At 30.8% G+C, this 23,563-nt stretch overlaps 2 protein-coding genes, 1 long non-coding RNA gene and 1 other non-coding gene across 7 annotated transcripts; 1 reads left to right on the forward strand and 3 right to left on the reverse strand.

The window, feature by feature from the left end:
- Positions 1–3,243: 3,243 nt before the first annotated feature.
- LOC121173407 (uncharacterized) lies at positions 3,244–5,677 on the reverse strand. The gene is made up of 2 exons (XR_005888208.1): positions 5,208–5,677; positions 3,244–4,886 (listed from the first exon to the last, which is right to left on the reverse strand). It is a non-coding gene; the product is annotated as an uncharacterized lncRNA (long non-coding RNA).
- On the reverse strand, positions 5,332–5,444 carry MIR393C (microRNA MIR393c). The gene has a single exon (NR_126734.1). It is a non-coding gene; the product is annotated as a microRNA MIR393c (primary transcript).
- A 10,013-nt stretch (positions 5,678–15,690) lies between the features above and the next one.
- Positions 15,691–19,655, forward strand: LOC100816930 (proline transporter 1). 2 transcript variants are annotated; one of them, XM_006575464.4, is made up of 7 exons: positions 15,691–16,195; positions 16,304–16,545; positions 16,778–16,872; positions 17,261–17,450; positions 18,705–18,829; positions 18,944–19,159; positions 19,252–19,655. In XM_006575464.4, exons 2-7 carry the CDS (start codon positions 16,398–16,400, stop codon positions 19,627–19,629), a joined length of 1,152 nt encoding a protein of 383 aa, XP_006575527.1. In that variant the 5' UTR covers positions 15,691–16,195; positions 16,304–16,397; the 3' UTR covers positions 19,630–19,655. The 2 variants fall into 2 exon arrangements, with proteins under 2 accessions (XP_006575527.1, XP_003519375.1); XM_003519327.5 differs by having other exon boundaries at positions 16,321–16,545.
- Positions 19,656–20,480: 825 nt separating this feature from the next.
- On the reverse strand, positions 20,481–23,283 carry LOC100305560 (immediate early response 3-interacting protein 1). Of its 3 annotated transcripts, none has more exons than XM_003519328.5 (3): positions 23,120–23,283; positions 21,420–21,668; positions 20,481–20,686 (listed from the first exon to the last, which is right to left on the reverse strand). In XM_003519328.5, exon 2 carries the CDS (start codon positions 21,662–21,664, stop codon positions 21,431–21,433), a length of 234 nt encoding a protein of 77 aa, XP_003519376.1. In that variant the 5' UTR covers positions 21,665–21,668; positions 23,120–23,283; the 3' UTR covers positions 20,481–20,686; positions 21,420–21,430. The 3 variants fall into 3 exon arrangements, with proteins under 3 accessions (XP_003519376.1, XP_006575528.1, XP_025982239.1); XM_006575465.4 differs by lacking the exon at positions 23,120–23,283 and adding an exon at positions 23,051–23,101; XM_026126454.2 differs by lacking the exon at positions 23,120–23,283 and adding an exon at positions 22,732–22,972.
- Between the last annotated feature and the right edge of the window lie 280 nt (positions 23,284–23,563).

The following is a 23,563-nucleotide window of genomic DNA, read 5'->3' on the forward strand; positions in this document are numbered from 1 at the left end:
GCCTTGTCCGATTACCACATTGACCCAAAACAGCCCAAGTAAAATATACTGTTTGTAAAAGATTAAATTTTGAGTTAGCATATTTAATCGGGGGACATTGATTGTGAATGCAATGCACTCTGTCAAGTAGTACAGATGCATGTGGGTCTCTTAAAATATGTTTCATTGTTTTTGTACCATATTCTCTCCTCCCTTTTTTATTCCGGTTTAAGTGGGAAAAAAACTTCAAACAAATGACATTGTGACTTACATCTTCTTGTATGATTTTTTTTTTATATGTTTAAAAAAGTGGTAAAATAGGAAGGCATCCCAACATTATCAGGAAAGATGCTAATGAAAGTCCATTCGTGATATTTTTAAACTGCAAGTAGTTTTACCTAGTTATTGTATGATTTATTTATCTATAAACTTTCTCTTAAAAGAACTAGCGGCATTTTACCAGGAATGATTATCATGTTTTTTTTTTTTGAGGGATTATCATGTTATGAGGTGGATTTTATGGATCATTTTGTAATTGACCTCTATTCATGGTTTAATTATCAAAATGACCAACACGAGTTAATTTAGCCACTTGATAAAGACGAATTCTTGCTAATTCTCATTTGGAAAATTCCAAATGTACACTTATTTTATTTTTTAGGTGTGTGGGTGAAAAGAAGAAATGGATTGAGAAACAAAAAATTAATAGATATGATAAATGATATGATGAGAAAAGAAGAAAAGAATAAAAAGAAAACTAAGGTAAAAATGAGATAAAAGAAAAATTAAGAATATATTATAAATAACTTTTTCTCATTTGAGGATTGTAGTTGTAACAATCAAAGAGCATGTTTATCATAGAACATAAATGAACAAGAAAAACCCTAATAAATCTAAAAAAATAGAAAAAAGACTATTTTTTTCAAATACTCCTCTTTATTATTTTCGCTTGGTGGGTAGTGAAACCAATCATTTAAAAAAAAAAAATTGAAAGGCCAACCATTTTCATTTAATCGTGCAATTGTGGTTCCCCACTGCACTACTACCAACCAATACATATTTTGTTTTATTACATAGCTTATATGTAATATAAAAATTAATTTTTCTATCCCATGCACAAGGTTAACGTGTCCAAAATTAAAATAAAAAAGTTATTACATTGATAATCTATAACTTATAATATTAAAATAATTTTTTTTATTTCTTAACTTCTGCGTCTAATGTAAATTTATAGTACTTATATTAATAATTTAATACAACACTATTGACTTGTTAATTAATACAACACCTAATCGTATATATATGACATTTTTCTTACTGAAATAATATTTCTCATCTATAACGCTATTGACTTGTCTTTATCTTTGACTACTTTTTATTAAAAAAAAATTGGGAACAAGAAATGGTAGAAAGAACAATTAAAAGAAGTAATAAGTTTATATTGGAACTTTACGAAGAATTCTCAATCAACAAATCCTCCCTCTAAAAGTGAAGATGATAAAATCCTAAGATCCCAAAATTATGGTTGCAAGTTAACCTCACAAAGTGGAGTACAAAAGAATGAGAAGAAATTGAGGAAACTAAAGGACTTTAAATTTGGAGACAGGAGAAGGGCCTTAAGGGGCCACTAGCCTTAGCACGCTCAGCCAACCCCTTCTATACTTAATAGCACCGTACGTAATTTGTTTTTCTTGAAAGAAAAATTAATATGCATTTTATTTTCTTTTGGCAGCTCCTGTCTTCTTCATAAAGCTTGTGTAGTCCAAGAGGGGGACATGTGAACTACATATTCACACTTGTAGACAATTTGTACACTCTTTTGTCCAAAAATTCTACTTCACCTAGGACCCCATACCATGTACTGTTGCAATTCAACGTCATTTCCTTAGAAAATTTTAAGTCCAGCCATCCCTGTATTATGAGAAAAATTATGACAAAACCAAGCATATATTCTTGTTGTTGCTGCTAGATTACAACAACTGTTGAGGCATTCTTCCGCATTTATATTCTTTAGGTAAATGTCAGTAGTCCGTGTTTCAACAACACTGGTTCTTCAAGAATAACAAATAAATATTTTTATTAACATTATTTATCAACTCTCTCTCATTATAATATTTAGAATAAATAATATGTTAAACTAGCAGAGTAAATATTTTTTATATTATTATTTAATTGTAAACTACTATATATCATGATTTTATTGACTTTCATAATCATTAATTTAAAAGTTTACCTTAAAGACATTTTTCTGATTTGTTAATAGTGTAAAAAAATATACCGACAGTAAATATCTATAAAATTTTATTTGTTAACACATATTAGCATATTTTTTAATAAAAAAAAATCAATTTGTTTGTTTCGTGAATTAGTATTCTTAGGACCATGGTTAGGCAGACGCAATTATTTATGATCTGGTACTTTTCGCGCTGACCCATAATTTATTATTACTTTATTACAGGCTTTGTGGAAAATAATTAAAGGAAAAGGTTTTATCATGCATAATAGTCAAATTCCAGAGGACAAGGGGGAAATTCTCAAGGAAACCATTTCAGTGACAGTAAAATGGTCTACACAATGTAATTGCATTTCATAGTATGCAAAAGAGTGACCCTTGTAGAGAATTAATCAATTGATAAAAAAGAGTAATTTTCTTTTCTCTTTTTTTTGTTGTTGTTAAAACCATAAAATATTGTGTTGTAGCTTCATTATATAATTGTGAAATGAGTCTGCTCGGCTTAATTAACTATCTCTTTATTATGCCTTATCAAATTCAAATTTAATATGTCCACATCAGCAATATATATATATATATAGAGAGAGAGAGATAGATAGATTTTTTTTACATAAGAATTGTGTAAATAGCATTATTCTTAATATTATAAGAAATTGACATAATAGACCATGAAACAAAAGGGCCATCCTTCACAAATGTGTGTACTGTGTTCCTAACTGGTCCTCCAACATTAATAGTTTAGTGTAGAATTAATCTTTTGTCCTTTCAGGAAAATTGATGGAGTTAACAGCTCATTCTTTAACAGTAGAGAGGGGGGACGGGTAGCTAGGTGGGGGTTGGAACCATGTGATAAGAGCAATCGTTAGGAAAGTGTGGGCTTAAATTTAGAACGTTGGTAGTCACATGCGATGCTAAGAAAAAAAATTGGTATTATAATACAAATATTGATTGATTATGATACTTAATCAAATAATTTAAGATTTACGTATGAAATAAATCATGATAAAAAAAATACACACTTTTAATATGTATTTATGATCTTCAATATAAATATTAGTCATTATTTCTGACAATAAATATTATATATTATATCATGATTAGTAAAAAAAAATAATTGCAATGTTGGCACGTACGTGTATGATTCCATTTCCTATGGAACACCCGGTGTGAGTCTCAAAGCAATATACGGATAATTGCCTGCTAAATAACAACTTTCACTGCCTTGGATTCTAATTAAAGTCCATAAAACCATGTGTTTTTCGGAGTGCAATTCACTCAAGCTCAATGGTTTTAAACTGCCATATGCTACTACTTGAATTGGAAATACTGTATGGAACTCCACTTTATCACCATCTGAATTGTATTTTTCTGCAATTATTTACAATTTTTACAATAGCTAATTTAAAATTATAAGGCTATCATATATGTACTGTGAATGTGTGTGACCCATGAAGCCTGTTCCAGCACTCATATATGGCAACAGAAAACTGTTTGGTTCAACAGAAAACATCATGTCAACATATGACAACTCAAGTGTGGTCAGCAAACTATTACTATGAGTGCCAAGTTTGCCCGGTTAGCTTTTGTCCATAAAATGATCATGCTCAACCAGGCAAAAAGATGCTTTATCAAAAGGTAAAATTGATTTGTTGAATATAGGTGATGATCAAAATTCAAAACATTCTAAATGGGGTAGAAATGCTTTTTTTGCCAAGTTAGAATCAATGCATAGAATATATATCAGTCCACACTGTTCTATTCATACAAATGCATTGCTAATTAAGTAAAGAATAATAATACATAAATATTTATTTATTTTAAATATTTTATTAATATTTTTTATTTTTTTATCTTTTTTCTATCATATCATAAATCATATAATATTTATATTTTTTTCTCTCTGTAGATATTTTATAGCATTTAGAATATCCATCAAACATTTTTCTTTAAGTAACTAACTTGCTTGCTTCCATTTTGCTTGCTATTGTACTTAATCATCATTTTTAATTTACCAACAGTGGCATCCTCAACTTGTAAGAGGGAGAATATGCACTTTTGTGACCTTGGACTTCGGAGAGAGATTATTATTTTTCTTCCATTCATATTTCTGAACCCATAAAAAAAGTGCTTGATTAAAATCAAGAAAGTTACTCAGAGAGGATGAAATCTTTCTTATTCATCCCATGAAAGATATGGTGAAAGTATCCTTAATTCTTTGGTCAAAGTGGTTTTTAGTCTATGATTTAAAATGTCTTACCTACAGATGGAAGATATCTGTTAGAAACACCCCAAAATGTCTATAGCACACTTAAAACCATATAATAGAAACATCTAATGAACATTAATTCATAAATCTCAGTGCATCAACGTACGGCAAAAGGGTGTTTCCATATTAGTTAAAGTTGGCATTTAACTTGCATGTTGTAATTTTGTAGCATTTTTAGTACCCGGCCAGCAGTTGAGGCTGACCTCACTCTAGTGTCTGAAATATATGTATGCACTGCATATACACTGACATATACTGATATTCATGGAGAACTACTTCAGTAAAATATATACGTATATATATAATAGGGTGAAAAGCATGGAAACCTAATCATGAGATAATACTTGGTTCAAGAATAATTTACCTTGGTGGGATCCAGCCCCCCCCCCCCAGACTGAATTTGTGGATCTATTCAACCATGGTCAACAAGCATGAATAAGGTATAATCATTAAGTCTACTTTTGCTAAATTTAAGAGTATAATATATGGGGTTTTTGAAACTTGTTTGACTTAATAGATTGAAAAGAAGAAGAAAAAAGGAAAAGAAAACAACAACAACGAAAACAAAAGTCTTATCCTAGTAACTACTGAAGTTGGATTCACTACATGAATCACACGACGATCCCATCTAGCACGGTTAATAATCAAAAAAAGAAATAAAGGAAAGATTAAAGAAATTAGCTTTGTAAGACCAAAAGAGCAATAAAAAGGTCAATAATATGTACTTACATGAATTATACCACTCTCTTTCATATGAAGAATGCAGTTTCTAGTCCATAAACTGTGTATGAAGTATCTGATGCAGTAAAAAGAGGCAATCCACCAAAACAATCATATATAGTAGAAGCCACCAAAGGAGGAATCCAAAGGGATAGCATGATCCCAAATATTGAGAAGGGGAGGGAAAGAGAAAAATTTATAAATCTGAAATTTGGGATCAATGCGATCCCTTTGGATGCCTCCTCCAGTTGCAGTGGAATATAATAACCAAACTTCGCCTTCTTAATTCTTTAGTGTTTCACATAGGTGTATATAAGTGCGTAACCCTTCTCTCCTTCTCTCTCTGCAGGCTTTTGTGCTGAAGGAAAGTGGCAGGATCATGGATGGCTCTGAGTTTGAGGATTGAAGGAGAGGCTTTCAAAGCAAAAGAGAGAGCAAGTGCTTATATTAACAACAAAAACTCTCTTTCCATCATTGTTTCTTTTATTTCAAAAATTGTCCATGAATTAATTGATTAATATATTTATTAAGATTTGCAGAATATATAATCTGAAAATGTTTTTTTTCAAGAAATTATGATATTTATTGAGATGTAGACCCCATTCCATAATAATCCAGGCACCCCGAAAGAAAATTTACCCGACAATGGGTCAGCTATCCATTATTGGAAATTCTCTACAAGTTGGGCTGGCAATATATATTAGAATTTTATTCCCTGTCTTTCCAAAGAAAAGTAATTTTATTCTCTATATTTTCTTTTCTTTTCTTCTTTATTTAAATGAAAGTTTGTGGTCCAAACCATGTTCCCACTCACACACAACAAACTATAATAATACTTGTTTCAGAAGTATACATTATAAAATTTATGACATTGTATGTACGCATGATTAAATATACTTTATCAATGATATGAATGATCATATATATGACCCAACCAGAGACTAAATATATGGGGGATATTTGAAGAAATCCAAGTTGTGTATATTGGTCAAAGATGCTTAATATAAACGCATAACTTCTCAATTAATTAAATTACATTATAAATCATATGGCTGTACATTATTATTATTTTTATATTGCTAACGACGGTATAATTTAGTGGTTATATCCGGCTTCTTTTAAAAAAGTATTTGATTTCATGTTCCATTTCTAGCAAGTTCTAATGTCCACACTCAACCTTCCTTTCTTACATCAAAATCTTAAGATCTCACTAATATCAAGTAATAATTATTCTATTTTATTAATTGAATTCTTTTCCCTTTAATACGCTATAGTGTAAAACTTTTATTGATGTATAATATCCAATATATTGTAAGTTAATTACACATACAGTTACTCAATCCTAAAATATTCATCCAACTCGCCGCATAGGAAAAATCATATATTCCAAGTTTATGCACGTAGACATTATCTTCTTCTAATTAGTGTGGAAAAGAAAACTTCATTTGTTATGAGGTTGTTTTATTTATTGAAGGAAGAAGTATGAACGTACCGATTTATTCAGAAAAAATAAAATAAAATTGAACCGATTTAATGACCTTAACAACATTGAGGCACCATGCATACATTTTACACATCTTCTTATCATTATAAGAGATGTATAAAGTTGGAACTATTGGTTGTTGTAAAAAAATAGAACTATAAATCTGAATCATAAAATTTCACACAAATGATCACAGTTAAAAGTTAATTGCTAATTGGTAACCACATGATCATCAAGTATATATATTTCAACTTATATTGTGTGTGTTTTTTCCCTGAAGATCAAGCAATAGGCACATTACCTAATTTTGCAGGAAAAATATTATACTTGATGAAAGAAACCGTTAAAATAAATTAGTCAGTCATAATGGAAAGTTAAAAGGAAATGATTTTTATTAGATTTCTCCCTTATAATGGGCAGACAAATACATAATGGGCACCCAAAAGAGAAGCATTTGTTTCCTTCCTTCCAATCCAATCCAGTAAATATGCACATGGACAGGCACATTAAGCGGGTATTTTAGCTGTCTAGATCGTTTCATATCTTTTCTTTTCTTTCTTTAGATCTGATGTAAATCTTCTCCACATGATCACCGCTACTAATAGGGTCTAAAAAAATTAAATTTCTTTAACAAACAGCCTCATCGTACATGCTTGTCAAATGTTCCTATCGTTCGTAAAGTTTGAGGACTAAGTTTGTCTTCCTTTATTGTGCAAACGGTAAAATCAACAAGTTCAACTTTACCAAAATCTTCTCGTGAAACTGTCTTGTGACTTACCCATAAAATATTCAAATCTATCAGAAATTTTTGTTTTCTGAAACTTTTTGTGTATGCTTTCAAATTGTTGGAGAAAAACATTGCATACAAGACATATATATTAAAGATTTTAGGTTGTGTTTGTATTAAGTTTAGTTTCATTGAACGGAGAAGTAATATTTTATTACTCTCATGTTTGCTGCATCAAAATGTGAGAAATTATTTTTAAAAACACACAACGGAATTTTCAATAGATTTTCAAGCATGCACTTAATTTCTATTAATTATGTGCAATCGATCTCTATTATAGAGACTAAAGACAATAACAAAAAAAAAAGTACAAGTAAAAATAATATTAAATACAATTTAATATATATGATTTGATATCTCTTGTTAAGGTCTATAAAAACATATATATATATATATATATATATATATATATATATATATATATATTAACTATTTCAAATAAAATTATATATTAGACAAATTTGAAAAACCGTCATCCTCAATTAGTTATCATCCTACAAACATAAGTCTCCCACACAAAATTGTTATAAAGAATGATAACATTTTCACTTAGATCTTTTCACATTATTTTGATTAATGGGTCTTTTATTTGAAATTTCTCTTTTTAAACACGACTCTCATTCCACTTAGGTGGTGTTTCTTATTTTTACAAAGACTTTCTTTATTTGATAGATATTGATTTATCTCCTTTATGAGTTATGACCAAAGGTTTTTCCATCACCTGTAACTTCTTATCCTCCTCCTCTCACGCTCGAATTAAACGTTCTTTATTTTAAAAATATAAAATATTTTTTTACTATGATTATATGATCATTAAATAACTTTTAATTCTAATTATCCATAGTCCAAATTTATTATTCTCACTATCTCATTATAAAAAAAAAATTTATCTCACTTGCAGGCCCAAGCATGAGACGATGTAAACCCTTACTTTAGGTCCCGTAAAAAGATGTTTAGTATTAATATTCATACAACTTTTACTATTAATTAGTACAATTTTTTATCCTATTTATTAGAAACAAATTGCAGTGTACCAGAGTTAGTTTAATTTAGGTGTCTTTGTTGTGAATGAGGCTCTAACTTATTAGAGGAAAAAATACTTTTATGTTTAGTAATGTCCCTAATTTTGTGTTACTTTCACTATTTTCTTTTTAAAAAAATCTCACCTAAAAATTTGCTTTGAGACTAAAATAATGTTGGGCTGGCCTGCTCACTTGATATACGTCCCCTAAAGAGAATTGAGGAACACAGACAACTCATGACACCATGCATTATATAGCTTCTTTTTTTATTTATTTTTAATAAACGCAATGACATGAAAGGCAACTCACATCATATAACTAATTTTGACTAAACGCAGCTACCATACCACATGCATATAAAAAACGATCGTTAAGAAATGGTGATCTTGTGAAGCAATAGCAAATCCAACATAGTCAATGCTGTGAAGACGTATAATCATTAATTAATTGACACATTGAGCTTCTATCATATGTTCATGCATCCCATCTTTGGGCCAGAAAAGAATTAAACAAAGAATGCCGGAATAGATTTTCTATGTTGCTAGTTGTATAATTAAGCCATAAAAGGTGATGCATCGTATTTATGATAATATTGAAACGGCTGATCAAATATAGTGAGCTAGGTTAGAGCTATTAAAGGTGAATAAAACAGGAGAAAAGTGGGTAGAGCTAGTATATATAGCACAAGCATGGGGTTGTGTGCAGAAATTGGATGGATATAAAAGGGCATGGTGATGAATGATGATGCATATATATCTCGCGTGGTCCAGCTACTGTGCACTGCATATTGCACAAGAGTAGCCACGACAATGCCATTAGTGGGATGGCAGTACTGTCAATATTGGCCCTATAGCTGTGCTGCTGCATGGTGATGGTGCCATTGGTGGTGATTCAAGGTGGAGACCCATGTGATGGAGGAAGGACTCATATTTGAAATTAATCAATCAAATTACTAAAATAAGCATGATTTTTCTCACATTTCAACTTTTATATTCATTTGATATTTTTAATTTTTCTGTTTATTTCCATCTTATTATTTATTAACTATATGTATTTTTAAATCATTGAAATTGTAATGTAAGATCCGCTGCATTTATATGTGAGTAAACAACAATTTATTTTATTAGCAATGTGTTTGATTTTATTTATATGCAAGATTTCTTTGAGTTAATCGCATTTACATATTATAAGTGAGATTAGTGTTTGTCACAATAGATTAAAAGACACATGTAATTTTTAATCCAAAACAAAAAAAATTATATTGATTTTTATTATATACATACATATATATATATATATATATATATATATATATATATATATATATATGCACACATGATGTGAAATTCAGGTTTTTTTTTTCAATTTTGATTGGAATTGTTCAATTAATTAATTAATTATAGATTCTTTTTACCAATAATACATCTTGAGCGGCTGATAAGAGGCATTGTAACAAAATACACTTAAATATCTTTTAATCCTCATAAAAAGAGTGGGCTTTGATTTTGGTCTTTTAACAAATTTAATTTTCATCTTTTAAAAATATAATATTATTATTTTTAATCCTTAATATTATGTAACATCTATCAACTATTTGTGTGTTTAATGAAAGGTAAGTAACTATCTCAGGTAATATCAGGTGTTAGTGGTATTATGTAAGTATGTGACACATCTAAAATATTTTCTAGATTCTTAAAATAAATTCTATTCGTCTATTTTAAAATGAATGTTGAGGCAAAAGTAATTATTTCAAATTTTGAAGATGAAAATTTAAGACATTTATAAGGATCAAAATTAATTATTTATTTTACAAGAACAAAAAGAATAATTTTAAATAGAATGATAAAAAAATGATATATATATATATATATATATATATATATATATACTAAAATCAAAATTCACTAATTTTATAAAACTAAAAACATATTTAAAGGCTGACAATCAACCTGGTTAGGTAAATCTTTGCAAATGCTACATACTCCTGCTCTTTCTAGATACTTTTTCTGTGTTGTTCTGTCCTTTGGTGTGTACCAAACACACCCTTTATGTTTCCAATTTGTCTAACAAGAACCACAGAACAATGTGATATGATTATAGTATATTGAACGATAATAGTTCATACAACATCTTAAATTAGTTGGATTAACTCACATAACCTACAAGTTAAACGAGTTAAATTTACTAAGTTCATAGGTCAACTTCTCAAGTTACAAAAAAATGGTCTAAAAAAAGTTACAAAAATTTAGATCTTTTTTTAATTTTTAAAAAGTTTTAGAAAATATTTTTTTAAAATTAAAAAACCATTTTTATATTTTTATTATTTTAAAGTAGGAAAAAATATAAGCAAGAAACATTCAACAAACAATAACTAGAAGAAAAAAAAACATATACAGGCTAGCATGATAATTGACTCATTTAATGGGGTTAGCAAGTGGACTGAGTATACCCAATTACATACAAAAATATTTATATTAAGAAGGTTTATTTAATTAGTTAAGTAAGATATATGAATTATTGTACATAAATTTTTGGTATCCTTTTCCATTCTTACTCATTAAAAAAATAAAACATTTATTTTTCTTAAAAAAATTTGCTTGGCTGTAAAGTGAGACTAATACAGTTATGTATCAGACGAATACAATTGGAGAATGTTGCCAATAACAAAAAATTCTAATATACATTCTTCTGTATTACAATAATGCGGGAACTGGTAACAAACTTGTGTCAGGTTATCCACGCATTCAGAGTATGTAACAGTCTATAATTTACAATTAAGTGTATATAAAACATACAAAAAAATATGCCAATTCATGCAAAATTTAATTCCAAACTAAACTTGCACCTCAATTCTCAAGATAGGAAAATGAAAATAAGTAGCATTAATTATTGAGGGTCGGGGACAATTCTGGTGAAGAGTGAAGACCAATGATTTCACACCCATCGCTCATCTATTATCTACTGATCAATGATCATATTGTTGTGACGCCGTTTCAGCGTTTCTGGCGCACTTTTGGCCTTGGGTGCTTCCACGGATTATTATTATTATGATCGAGGTCATTCCTCCAGTTTTATATCATATATGCACCTTTCTGCAGCTTTTATATATATATATATGCACCTTTCTGCGCAGAAGTTTCTTCTTCTCCATGTTTACAGTTTGTTTATCTTTCTTTTTCTCTTTTGTCTCATGTGCCAGTGCCAACCAACCAAAAGTAACAGTGCCAAGTGGTTAATTAATTGGGAGTTCTATTCTATACTCAACATTTTTATAATGATTTTGACACCATATGTAAAATCAGATCCGGGACATATTGGAATTGAATTAAAAAGGTAGATATTAATGGTTAATTAATTTGCTATAATGCCCAAATATATATACAGATCATGGTTTTAAATTGTAATCAAATCAGCCATACTTTCCTACAAGTACCCATAATGCAAAGGTTTTCTAGCTCACAGCAATCACAATTTAAAACCTTGATACAAATTGAAGCAACTACAAAATTTCCCTGTGTGCATGTATAACTCCTGAATCTACAACAATGCATAAATTTCACTACTATTCTGTTTGAACTTGGAAGTCATACTATTGTTGGTTCAATAACTGTTCTTTCGTGGGAGGTCTTGTTGGGCTTGGGTATGATGAGATGAAATTAACGACAATGCTAAGCCCAACTGGAGCTAACTCAACAATAGATAGACGTTACATTGGTTATAAAATAATCATGATTGTTAACTCGTCGATATGATCAACCAAACTCTTATACATTATACAAGATCACCAAATAGCAACAGCAAAATAATAATAATTTTTCAGCTTAAATCACATTTTCAAATAAAATTATCTTCTTGAGATAAAAAGGCTTTTTTTTTTCTAAGACAAATATCCAAAAATCATATTGAAATTCTACTAATCGAGATATCAAGCTAAATAATATCATTATAAATAATAAAACTCTGCTTCTAAACTTTTAATTGTATATGTAGGAACTCAAACTTAAATAAACTCCTCTAGTTAATCTGTGGCCTTGGTGGTTCTTGATGTAGAAAGTGGGAGACATATATTATTACATTGATTTTATAGAAGAATATTTAGTTAAGCAAAAAGAAAGAAATGCTCTCAATTGATAAAGAGAAGAAAATAATATAATTACACTTTTGTTTCTCGTATTTTTTTTTCAATTTTGTTAAATTAGTTTCTCTTCTTTTTTCTTTTTTACTCAAATTTGATTCTCATTATTTTAATTTTGGAAATATAAGTTCATCGTTAACTCTATCAAATTGATAACAGATGCAAACAAACGTGTTTTTTTTTTTGTGTGTGTGTGTGTGTGGGTGTGTGTGTTTAAGCGACATTATGATTTGAAAGGTTTTACATGGGCATGTTACATGAAAAATAATTCAAGTCATATTACAATCATAATATCACTTAAATAATAATAAAAAGTCACGTAAATGTGTCAGATCACAATCTCTAAATAATAATAAAAAGTCACTTAAATAATTAACATTTGACTCACACTCTCAAAATTGTAATAGTGAGAATTAAATTTGCTAAAAAAAACAGAATAATCTAAATTTGTAAAACTGAAAATTAAATAAATAAGAAAACCAATTTGTAATTAAGTAAAAAGAATACATATGTTGCGTGAGAGGAGACTGTTTCATGATTGTTGCCAAAAGCCAAAAGGCTGAGACTTGAGAGCACTACTTCTTGTCTATTAATTATCCTTTTTTTAGTAAAACAACTTGTCCTTTCACAATATTATTAAATTTATTAATTTTACCTAAAAGCTATAACAATGGTATATTATAATCTATATTCTATCAACCAATCGTTTTCATGTTGAATTGTTCATTTTCCTGTATATATATGTTACTTGCGAATGGAAATTTTGAAAAAGAAATTAAAGATCTTATAAAAAAATGCTCCATCGAATAGTAATGGTACAAGTGTTGATGTTTTTCATTTTTCAATAATCAATGGCTCGAAGAATGAATATTTAAGTAGCCCCTGTCTCAAAAATTCCCGAATTGATAATTTTGGGCTACCTCTTATTTTAATTAATTAATTGATGTCTCACTATTAATTCAAACAAATATGAGACAATATCCCAAAAGCTAAATCAAAATCTAAGTGTAGACAATATGATAATGAGGGGTTCTGCTTAATCTGAAATTGAAATGACAGTAGCCTCTTAAAATTAAAATATGTATCCAAGGAGATTCGTTTACACGTCCTTTGTTTGTTGTTTAGTGAAAAATCTGTCATCTTTTTATAATAATAAATTAAAAATGACAAACGTTAGGAATAAATAAGGGCGACATTAGTATAATTTGTCGATTCCCACGCTTTTTTTTTTAATCTGTCATTTTCCGTTGTGCAAAATACATTGTCCTTCTCACATTCTTCGCATTTTTCGAATCAATGGAGCTTCATGTTTCGGGTTCGTTTTCTGCGGAGCCAATTAAAGGATAGCGAGTGCATCTTCAGATATGGCCACGATTACATCTTCGGAAAAAGAAAAAGAAAAAACTTTTAATCGCTACATTGAAATTGCAATGTTATTTTGATATATAATAAGGAGAGAAATTCAAGCCAAAAGACTATTTTGGAGTCGAAGAATTTTATTTAGGAGCTGAGTATTTCATATTTGAAACTGATTAACAATAACGATCATGCGCAATCGGTCTAAAAAAAATAGGGTCAACTTATTTTGGAATCAATAATTTGCTCAATGAATTAATATTTCATGAATTTCATATAGAAATATAAATGATGAGGCAAGTAGAAGTTTATTTAAAGAGGACGGAGCAGGTAGTCAATAACTTATAACTTCATAAATGTCGAGATAAATTTTTCTATAAGTAATTATAAGAAAATAGATAAAAATAAAAATTAAATTAATTTTTTTATAATCAAAGAATTCATTAAAGATAATCAGTTAGATTTTTTTTAATAAAAATTATTCATCAATAAAATCGATAAATACTTCATATTAATATTATGATTATAAAAGAAAATCAATTTGTAAAAATTCTTTCATATTAATTTTTCTAAAAGTTTATTTTTAATTTATGTTTGAAATAATTTTAACTTATGAAAAAAATTATTTTTTTCTTTCTTATAAGCGTGCTTATAGAAAAAATTGTCCTAATAATATACTCTTAATAGGCAAATAAGAGACAGAAAGAATAGAACTCAAACCAGTGAACCCCTTAAAAGCCCCACAACAATATGAGAATGGAATCATGGATAAGCAATGCCCTAATAAACAGAGCTAGCTAAACATATTACTCCATAAAACCTGATACAGTGTCACACAAAGAGGATAACAAAAACAGACAACAATGGGTAAGCACTTGCTTTACTCAACAAGCAACAATTATTGAGCATTTCCCTAGTCCCCTACCTCATCACTTCCTTTACTCAAGTCTTGTTAACATAAAATGCCTTTCATCATGCATAGAGTGTCTCCTATTATTAGCAGCCTCCAAAAGCAAAGAGCAAAAACCATTTTTATATTTGATAAATTGCCTTCACAAACCTAGAGGCAAAAAAAGAAAAACCAACAGCAACACCAGCAGATCAGCACACAGCGGACAGGTGCATCAAAAAATGTTTGTGATAAATTTAGAATATGAAATCATATTTTAAAAGGATGAAAATTTAGGGAAAATTTGATAAACTTTAAATATCTTATAGAATGTGAGTCTTTTTTATATTAAATAAAACTAAATATTTTAATTTATGAGTTTTAAATGAAAGACTATTTAAAATTAATTTACAAAAAAATTATGTGAAAAAAAATGAGAATTTGAATTTTTTTATATAAAATAAAGTTCACCCTAAAAATCAAATTTCATTTTGTAGTAGACGAATAATCTTATTTTTTAAGCATGTGATAAGAGAATTTGATGATTGTTGGTTAAAAAAATATTTATTAAAAAAGTCAATTTTTTAAATGGATTTTAATATGATGAAAAAATTAGTCTTTAAATATGGGACGGAAGATACCCAGGTTCATTAAAAAATAAAAAATAAAATCACAAGTAATCTAGATTAACAGAATAAAAACATAATTAATCTCTTTAATAAATTTTAATACTTATTTTATTTTTACCTATATTGAAATGGAGGGAAATTATTAAAATAATGTATTAAAAGAAAAAAAAAAGGGTATTTTTTCTCAGTTTTCCTCTATTGGATTTGGTAAGAAGAAGAAAGCGCGGATATAGTATAACTATATCTTATACGCAGAGACAGATCAGAGAGCGCGTAAGAGTAGGAGTAGGAGCACGTAAGACAGAGCAGAGAAGATTGTTTCAAATTTCAATGCAAAGGGCGTTGCAATCGATCAACGATCTACAGTTGCGGGACCCACCAAACCACCAACTACAGCTCCAGTGGCAGCGCCGCACTCGTCTTGTCTCAAACAAATGCAACAAGCGGTTATTCTTATAGTTATTGTGGAGGAGTAGTACTTATAAGAGGAAGAAGATTTGATTCTGATTCTAATTTATTTGATTCTTTATTATTTATAAATTGAAAAGAAAGTCACGCTGGCGGTGAAGAACGTTTCTGCGGCGGCAGAGGAGGAGGAGGAGGCGGAGGCGGAGGAGGAACACATGACGCTGATTTCCGATGTTGAGAACCTTGCGGATGCCGAAATCCCCGACACCGCACATCAAATTAGCACCGGTGCGTTTTTTTTTTCTAATCAGACTTTATTTATTGCTACTGGATTGCGAATTTAGAACAATAATTGAAGCTATAAATTGGGAAATACTGATGCTAATTTATTATTAGTGTTGTTGGTGTGGCAGATTCATGGTTTCAAGTGGGGTTCGTGCTGACGACGGGAATCAACAGCGCCTATGTGCTTGGATATTCTGGGACCATCATGGTTCCCCTGGGTTGGGCAGGGGGTGTGGTTGGTTTGATTCTCGCCACTGCAATATCGCTCTACGCGAATGCTCTTATTGCTAGGCTCCATGAATATGGAGGAACAAGGCATATTCGATACAGAGATCTTGCTGGATTTATCTATGGTATCTATCTATCCATCTTTTTTTTTTATCGGTAGGAAACGAAGACAGAATTAGGGGATATACATTAACTAAGATTAAAAAAAAACATAAATAAATAGCATAACATAACACTATCAATTATTGGCTTGTACTGTCTAGTTTTCTTTTTCTCTCCATGTTATGCTGTTGTGTAAATAACTAATAAGCATGGATGCTTGTACTTATTATTATCTCGTTTTCTTTGTTATTGCAGGTAGAAAAGCTTATTCCCTCACATGGGCTCTGCAGTATGTCAATCTTTTCATGATAAATGCCGGCTACATCATTTTGGCTGGTTCGGCTTTAAAGGTAATCAGCCAAGTGTATCAATTGTTACTGATGTTATGATTTTTTCCTTCTTTTTAGTGATTTTTCTTCTTTTGTTGAAGAAAGTAGCACTTTCAAAATCTTTATATCAACTGTTCATTAATCATTAGGGGTTTCATTTTTCTGCTTCTCAAGTAGCCTGCTAATAAAATGAGTCATGCTTTCTATGCCCTTCTTTTAGTTTTGTTACTTCTTCTACTTAATGTAATATTGATTGGATTATTATATTTCTGGATCAGTGATACAAACAAAACATGACACGTACCTATTATGTCAATTCTGCTTTCACTTGGTGGATTCATGCAGGAATTCTTTATACAGATTGTGCTTTTAGGATTTTTCTGAATCTTTTCTGTTCATTGTCGTGCAGGCTGCTTATGTTCTATTTAGGGAAGACGATGGGATGAAGCTTCCGTATTGTATTGCCATAGCTGGATTTGTGTGTGCAATGTTTGCCATATGTATTCCACATCTATCGGCTCTTGGAATTTGGCTGGGATTTTCAACAGTCTTCAGCCTAGTATATATTGTTATAGCATTTGTACTGTCAATTAACGATGGTAATCGCTCATTCTGTGATGTGTCTGTTACTTCTCAAATCTCAATTCAATATGCTTCTTCAAATCAATTGGCCTTGTTGATCCACTTTTTCTCCTGTAAAGTTAACAATTTCCCTCTACATGTCATCTGACATGTAAACATTGTCATTTGAAATTCATCCTATGAATATATTCTTGTGTTAGAAGAAAGTAATGTGCAAGACTGATGCTAGGTTTTCTGTTTCCCAGTGCCCCTGTAAAAAAGAGTTTCTTTTGTTCCCGTTCATGTTATTAGCAATTACAATTAACTGTGTTATCTGAAATAGAGATAAATAACTAGTGTTCTTGCATACATCTTAAATTCCTGTTTAAATCTCATGATTTAGTTCGTTGAGTTTCTTCATTCTGTCATCCCTAATCTTATTATCTTTGTTTTTTTCTTCTTTGCACTCCCTTTTTGTGCTTATCAGTGATTATAACGTTCCTCATTTGTGATTTTGTTCTGCTGCTGGTATACTGTGGGCAGCCAATTGTTTTATTGCTAAAGGATATAAACTAGACCTTAAAGTGCCCTTCTTTTATTTAGTATTTCAGCTGATGCCTAGTATTATGATTTAGTTGGTGAGATTTTTTTTAGGAAATTGCATCCCTCATTGTTGATTTATCTTTTTATATTCACCACTTGCTGTGTCTCAATGCAAGTCAGAAGGTATTATTTTTCTGTCTAGATTACAGGTACCTCCACATACTTGGTATTCATGCTCGAGCTGGAAACATCTACAGCATGGTGGGGTTAACTCTCTTTAGTAGGGATTTTTTTTTTTCCTACCCAAGATTCAAACCCACTACCTTCATTAAGGGGAAACAAGTATATACCTTTTGAACCAACCAATTGGTGTAAAAAAGAATTCTCTTTGAGAACTAGCAAAAGGATATAATTTATTCTTAAACAATATACAGACTTGCTCTTTCATTTATATACTAGAGTATAGTTCGAACATCAAATCATATTACAGAACATTCACTATAAATGATGATTCGCATCTTTTTTCCCCCATTTCTCTTCTAACTTGTTTTCAAGCTTTCAGTTAGGCTAAAGCATTCTCCAGACTTTTCTTCATGGGTGACTATACTATAATTGAGAATCACAATGTTTTACTTCAGAACAATTGCTTTTCTCTATGCTTAGTTTGTTCAGTTTTTATATTTTTATTAGGTTTAACTTGATGAACTCGGAGTGAATTTGCTTAATAACCTCCCCCCTTGCATCAATAGGTATAAAATCACCACCTGGTGATTATAGTATTCCGGGGACATCAACAAGTAAAATATTCACAACAATTGGGGCGTCTGCTAATCTTGTGTTTGCATATAATACAGGAATGCTTCCTGAGATACAGGTATCATGCAAGCTTATATTCATTCATTTCTTGAGTTTTATGTGGATGCATAACTCTTTTATTTCTTCATGTGCTCTTGAAAGTGAGTTTTATTTTTGGTTGTAAACCTAACAGGCAACAATCAGGCAACCAGTAGTCAAGAACATGATGAAAGCCCTGTATTTTCAGTTTACTGTTGGAGTTCTGCCATTATATCTGGTAACCTTTGCAGGATACTGGGCTTATGGATCTTCAACAGCAACCTATTTGATGAGTGATGTGAATGGTCCAGTTTGGGCTAAGGCCATGGCCAATATTGCAGCCTTTCTTCAATCAGTCATTGCACTGCATGTAGTAACTTTTAAACTTCAATTTTGGTGCTACTAAATATTTTATCTAAATTGTGTCACTGGCCTAATAACCTATCTTCTGCTTTTTGGTAGATATTTGCAAGTCCAATGTATGAGTATTTGGATACCAAATATGGGATCAAAGGGAGTGCCCTGGCTTTCAAGAACTTGTCATTTCGAGTCTTGGTAAGAGGTGGCTACCTGACTGTAAACACATTTGTATCAGCTCTGTTGCCATTTCTTGGAGATTTCATGAGCCTCACTGGAGCTATCAGCACATTTCCCCTCACATTTATCCTTGCAAACCATATGTACCTAGTGACAAATGAGAACAAACTAACATCCACCCAAAAGCTCTGGCATTGGATCAATATTTGTTTCTTTGCCCTCATGTCTGCTGCGGCAGCTATTGCAGCCCTGCGACTTATTGATTTAGACTCCAAAACGTACCATGTTTTTGCGGATTTATGATTAAATGCATTATATTCTTTCAGTAATTCTAATGCTAGTTTGTGCTTCAAATATGCGTTCATTAAAAAAAATATTTTGCATATTTTAGGTTAGGAGTGAGGAATCTTTCATTCTCAATTAGGGCTTCATTCGTGCAAGGGTCAAAATCAATTTTGACCAAAAGCTGAGAAAAAAGCGTGTTTTTGGATGCAACGAAAAAATTGTTTTTATCTTGAGTTCACAATGATTTTATAATCATCATGGTTTTCTAACACCAACCCAATCATGCTAAGAATTATTGCCATTGAATGCCTTTCCTAATCATGTCACTACTATCTGGACTGCCTAGTGCCTATCTCTTCTCACAAGTCATGTTGCTTTGCCCCAACAACCCAAAACAGATACTCAATTTCCGAGGGATAGATTGTTAAGAATGCGATTCTTAAAAAAAAAAATTATAAAATATGTTTACCCTGTGTTTGGTTCTCCATGGAACCTTATAACATGGATCCAAAATGTGAGAAATCAGAAGCTAGTATATATTACTTCTGCTTAAACGTGAATATCGGATGTGAAAATTTACTCACGCTACCAAACCCGCAGTTAGCTAGTATATTATTGCCTATTATTGTGGTAGTAAACACAAACTTCTGCCTTGAGGTAAAATATAGTGAAAGTTAAAGCCTTGGAATTGATTTAAAAGCCATTAGGTTTTGAATCATATAATTTAGTGAAGGTTAATCGAGGAGTGTTGTTGGTTTGGACACATCACCGATCAGACAAGAAGCAGGTAAAAACAAAATGAGAATCTACAATAGGAACATCAGCAGACGTAATTAATTCTTAAAAAATGAATACAACACCCGCACAACTAATATCACAATCACAATGAATCTCATTTTCTGACTAGTTATGTCACAATGGCAAACATGATTTTAGGACAATGATTCAATATCTCAAAAAAGATACTTTTAATGAATATTTCTACAATACTTTGATAATTTTTTTGGTAGATAACTACTGTCAAATTTTCCTACCTTAAAACAAATTGAAATAACCTGATGATAACTCTTGGAACCTGCCATCATTAAGAAAAAAAAAGTGTTAAATGTCATGATACATCCATTTTACCTCTTCTTAATAAGAAAATAAACAACCATATTCCTCAATCTGTATAAGAGAAAGGACGTAGAAGACAAAAATGCATACGTAAAAAAGGTTTGCTCACAACGCTAGCAGTGCATGTTTGGTATGAACTATTTTTATAAAAATCATTTGTTTTTTAAACATTCATGAAACTAACAAAAATAAGCGATTATTTTTCCAAATAAATTGAATCAAACATACACTTGAGATTATTGAATTCACAATTATCCTAGGTAAGTTTAAACCTATCCATTTAGGCTTACTCCAATGTAAATTCCATAACATCAAAACAGCTACATTTCAGCAGTTATTTCATGCTAATTATCAACAATCCTAATGAAGGACTTAAAAACCTACTGATGACTCAAGTAGCAAACTAAGCTCACAATCTATGACTAAATTCAGTACATGTACAAAGTGTGCATGCGTTATACTGCAATATCTGTCAGAATGCTTCAAATATCACATTTAGAAAATACGTTAGTCTGAAATGTCAACATATAATTCATGTTCGTTTTATTTATTAGTCAAACATAAGAAAAGCTCAAGGTGACTTGAACAACAGATATTTGTTATGATTGAAGTAAAATTTAGCATCTGAAAATAATAACGATGATGACGCACTACATACATGTTTAAAGCATACATATGTATTGACTTCTCACCTTTTCAGGCATCATCCAGAAACTAACTTCACGATAATGAAGACAGAGTTGAGAAGTATAAGAGGAAATCTTAGGTACTGAGTTGCATAAATGAGACCTATAAGCTGGCCTTTAAAAGATTTTGTCTGGCCAGCTGAAAAATCTGATAAGCCCCATCCTCTAGGTGTGAGAAAGCGGTCCTCATTTAGTATTGCTAGTGCGTTTGCAAGAAGCAGGAACCCCTCAAGTAAGGTCCACAATCCCATTTTCCTGCATTATAAAGAAAACCAGTTAATATGTTAGGACAAAGACTACTAGATGCTTTACAGAAATGCCAGATGGCAGCAAAGGAGCAGAGGAGGAGGGCACGTGAATAATGAAGAAATCATGCAAGAGAGAAGAGGGGGGGAAATATAGGCAGGAGAGGGGATTGGAACAGGTATCGGATATCATTTCAGAGACTTTTGGAGGTGCTGAGTATAGGAGCAATTCCTATCTCAGCAAAAAGGAGTCACTATCTTCTTATTTTACACTTTTTAATTTGATCATCCTGTAAGGAGCTAGTCTCCATTCATTACATTGTTCTTCAGCTATTTTAGCTTATAGGTAATCCTTGTACTGACTGCTGAGGGCACTTCCTCAGTGTTCCTAAAGCATTAGAATACCACTTCAGTTCAGTAATTTAATTCCACTTCTGGTACCTATCATATGACTAATGAATTGCAGAAAAATGGAAAATATGATAACGATATGTTAGAACAAAGACTAGTAGATGCTTTACAAATCACTGAAAACCTATGCACTGGCATGTAAGAAAAAGATCAAGTTCATTCTAAAGCATTGATTGGGACGGATAACAGCAAGAAGCATCATGTGAAATCATGTGTTAGCCACTACGAGTCCACTCCATTGACTTGTCTCTACTAAAAAGGCCAATGATTATTGATGCGGCTGATGTTTGGAGGAAAAAGGAATCATTAACCACGAGCATGAAAACAACTAGCAGCACTATGTAAGAGTTTTACATAATCAAATCCTAGACTTTCAGACAACAGTTATCCTCATATTGCCTCATAAGTAACCATAATTCATAACCAATAATCATTAAATTGAAGTGAAGCATGTTATCCCTGAACCTGATTCAGTTGATAATACTATATGTAGGAAAAAAAGCAATGGCATGCTTCCAAAGTCAAAGAACTGACAGACTTACAACAGAGTTGACCAATTTCCCTTATCTGAAGGCTAGAAAAATCAAAATTCCTCTTACAATCACATAAAGGATTTCAACATCATTCCATAAAATTGCATTATTTTATAAATAAACTCTTACTCTCAATTGAAGAGTTTCTAATTCAATGATAGTAGTTATCTTTTACGGCTTTGCCCCTTTTTTTTTATCTGGGTGTCAATTATTGTTGTGCAAAGTACACACTTCAAAGTTCAAACACATTGAAACAATTGGCAGGCACAAATGATTTTAAGGCATGGATCAGAATTCGGAATAACAAAGGAACTCAGATCAAATAACAGACACACAAGACCAAGTTTAACAAATACAGAATTCTAGATCTGCCAACAAATCCAACAACCAAAAGTGAATGTGACAAAAAAAAATGTAAATTTTAAAGCGGAACGAACTAGAGGACCACCTTCGATTGAACACGAAAAGAAGAAAGATTAAAAAAATATGGAGGAATGGAGAAGGTGAAGGAGGTAACCTGAGGAAGGAGCAAAAAACGAATCAGTAGATGGCGGTGGCGGTGGCGGTGGCGGTGATGACGTGGACGGTGGAATCAGAGATGACAACAAATGGTAACCAATGATAAGACAAAGCCACAAACTTGCTAGAGCGCACCGTTTTTCTGACCACATTGAAACATGTTTTCAGTCATCTATTAAATGTGAATTATTTTTTTTTGTAAATTTTAAATTTTATAAATTCAAAAACTTTGTAAATAATTTTCATTATTGATTATTAATAATTAAAAATGTCAAGTATATTTTTGTTACTTTGTTTATCATTTTTTATTCTTACAAATTAAACACAATATCATAAAAATGTAATATTTTATATTAAAATTTGAAAACTAAAATTACAAGAAAAATAAAACTAAAAATAATTTTAAATTTTAAATACTTTTTAAACTTAAATCTAAAAAACA

Source organism: Glycine max, chromosome 2 (assembly GCF_000004515.6).
Source record: "Glycine max cultivar Williams 82 chromosome 2, Glycine_max_v4.0, whole genome shotgun sequence".
Classification (NCBI taxonomy): domain Eukaryota; kingdom Viridiplantae; phylum Streptophyta; class Magnoliopsida; order Fabales; family Fabaceae; genus Glycine; species Glycine max.

What these genes read in the sequence shown, in the direction of transcription:
- LOC100816930 (XM_003519327.5), top strand. Translation starts at nt 16,123, where the DNA reads ATGACGCTGATTTCCGATGTTGAGAACCTTGCGGATGCCGAAATCCCC. An exon ending in CGCACATCAAATTAGCACCG is followed by an intron (nt 16,196 to 16,320) that starts GTGCGTTTTTTT and finishes TTGGTGTGGCAG; the next exon opens with ATTCATGGTTTCAAGTGGGG. An exon ending in TGTACTGTCAATTAACGATG is followed by an intron (nt 17,451 to 18,704) that starts GTAATCGCTCAT and finishes TTGCATCAATAG; the next exon opens with GTATAAAATCACCACCTGGT.
- LOC100305560 (XM_003519328.5), bottom strand. Translation starts at nt 21,664, where the DNA reads ATGGGATTGTGGACCTTACTTGAGGGGTTCCTGCTTCTTGCAAACGCA.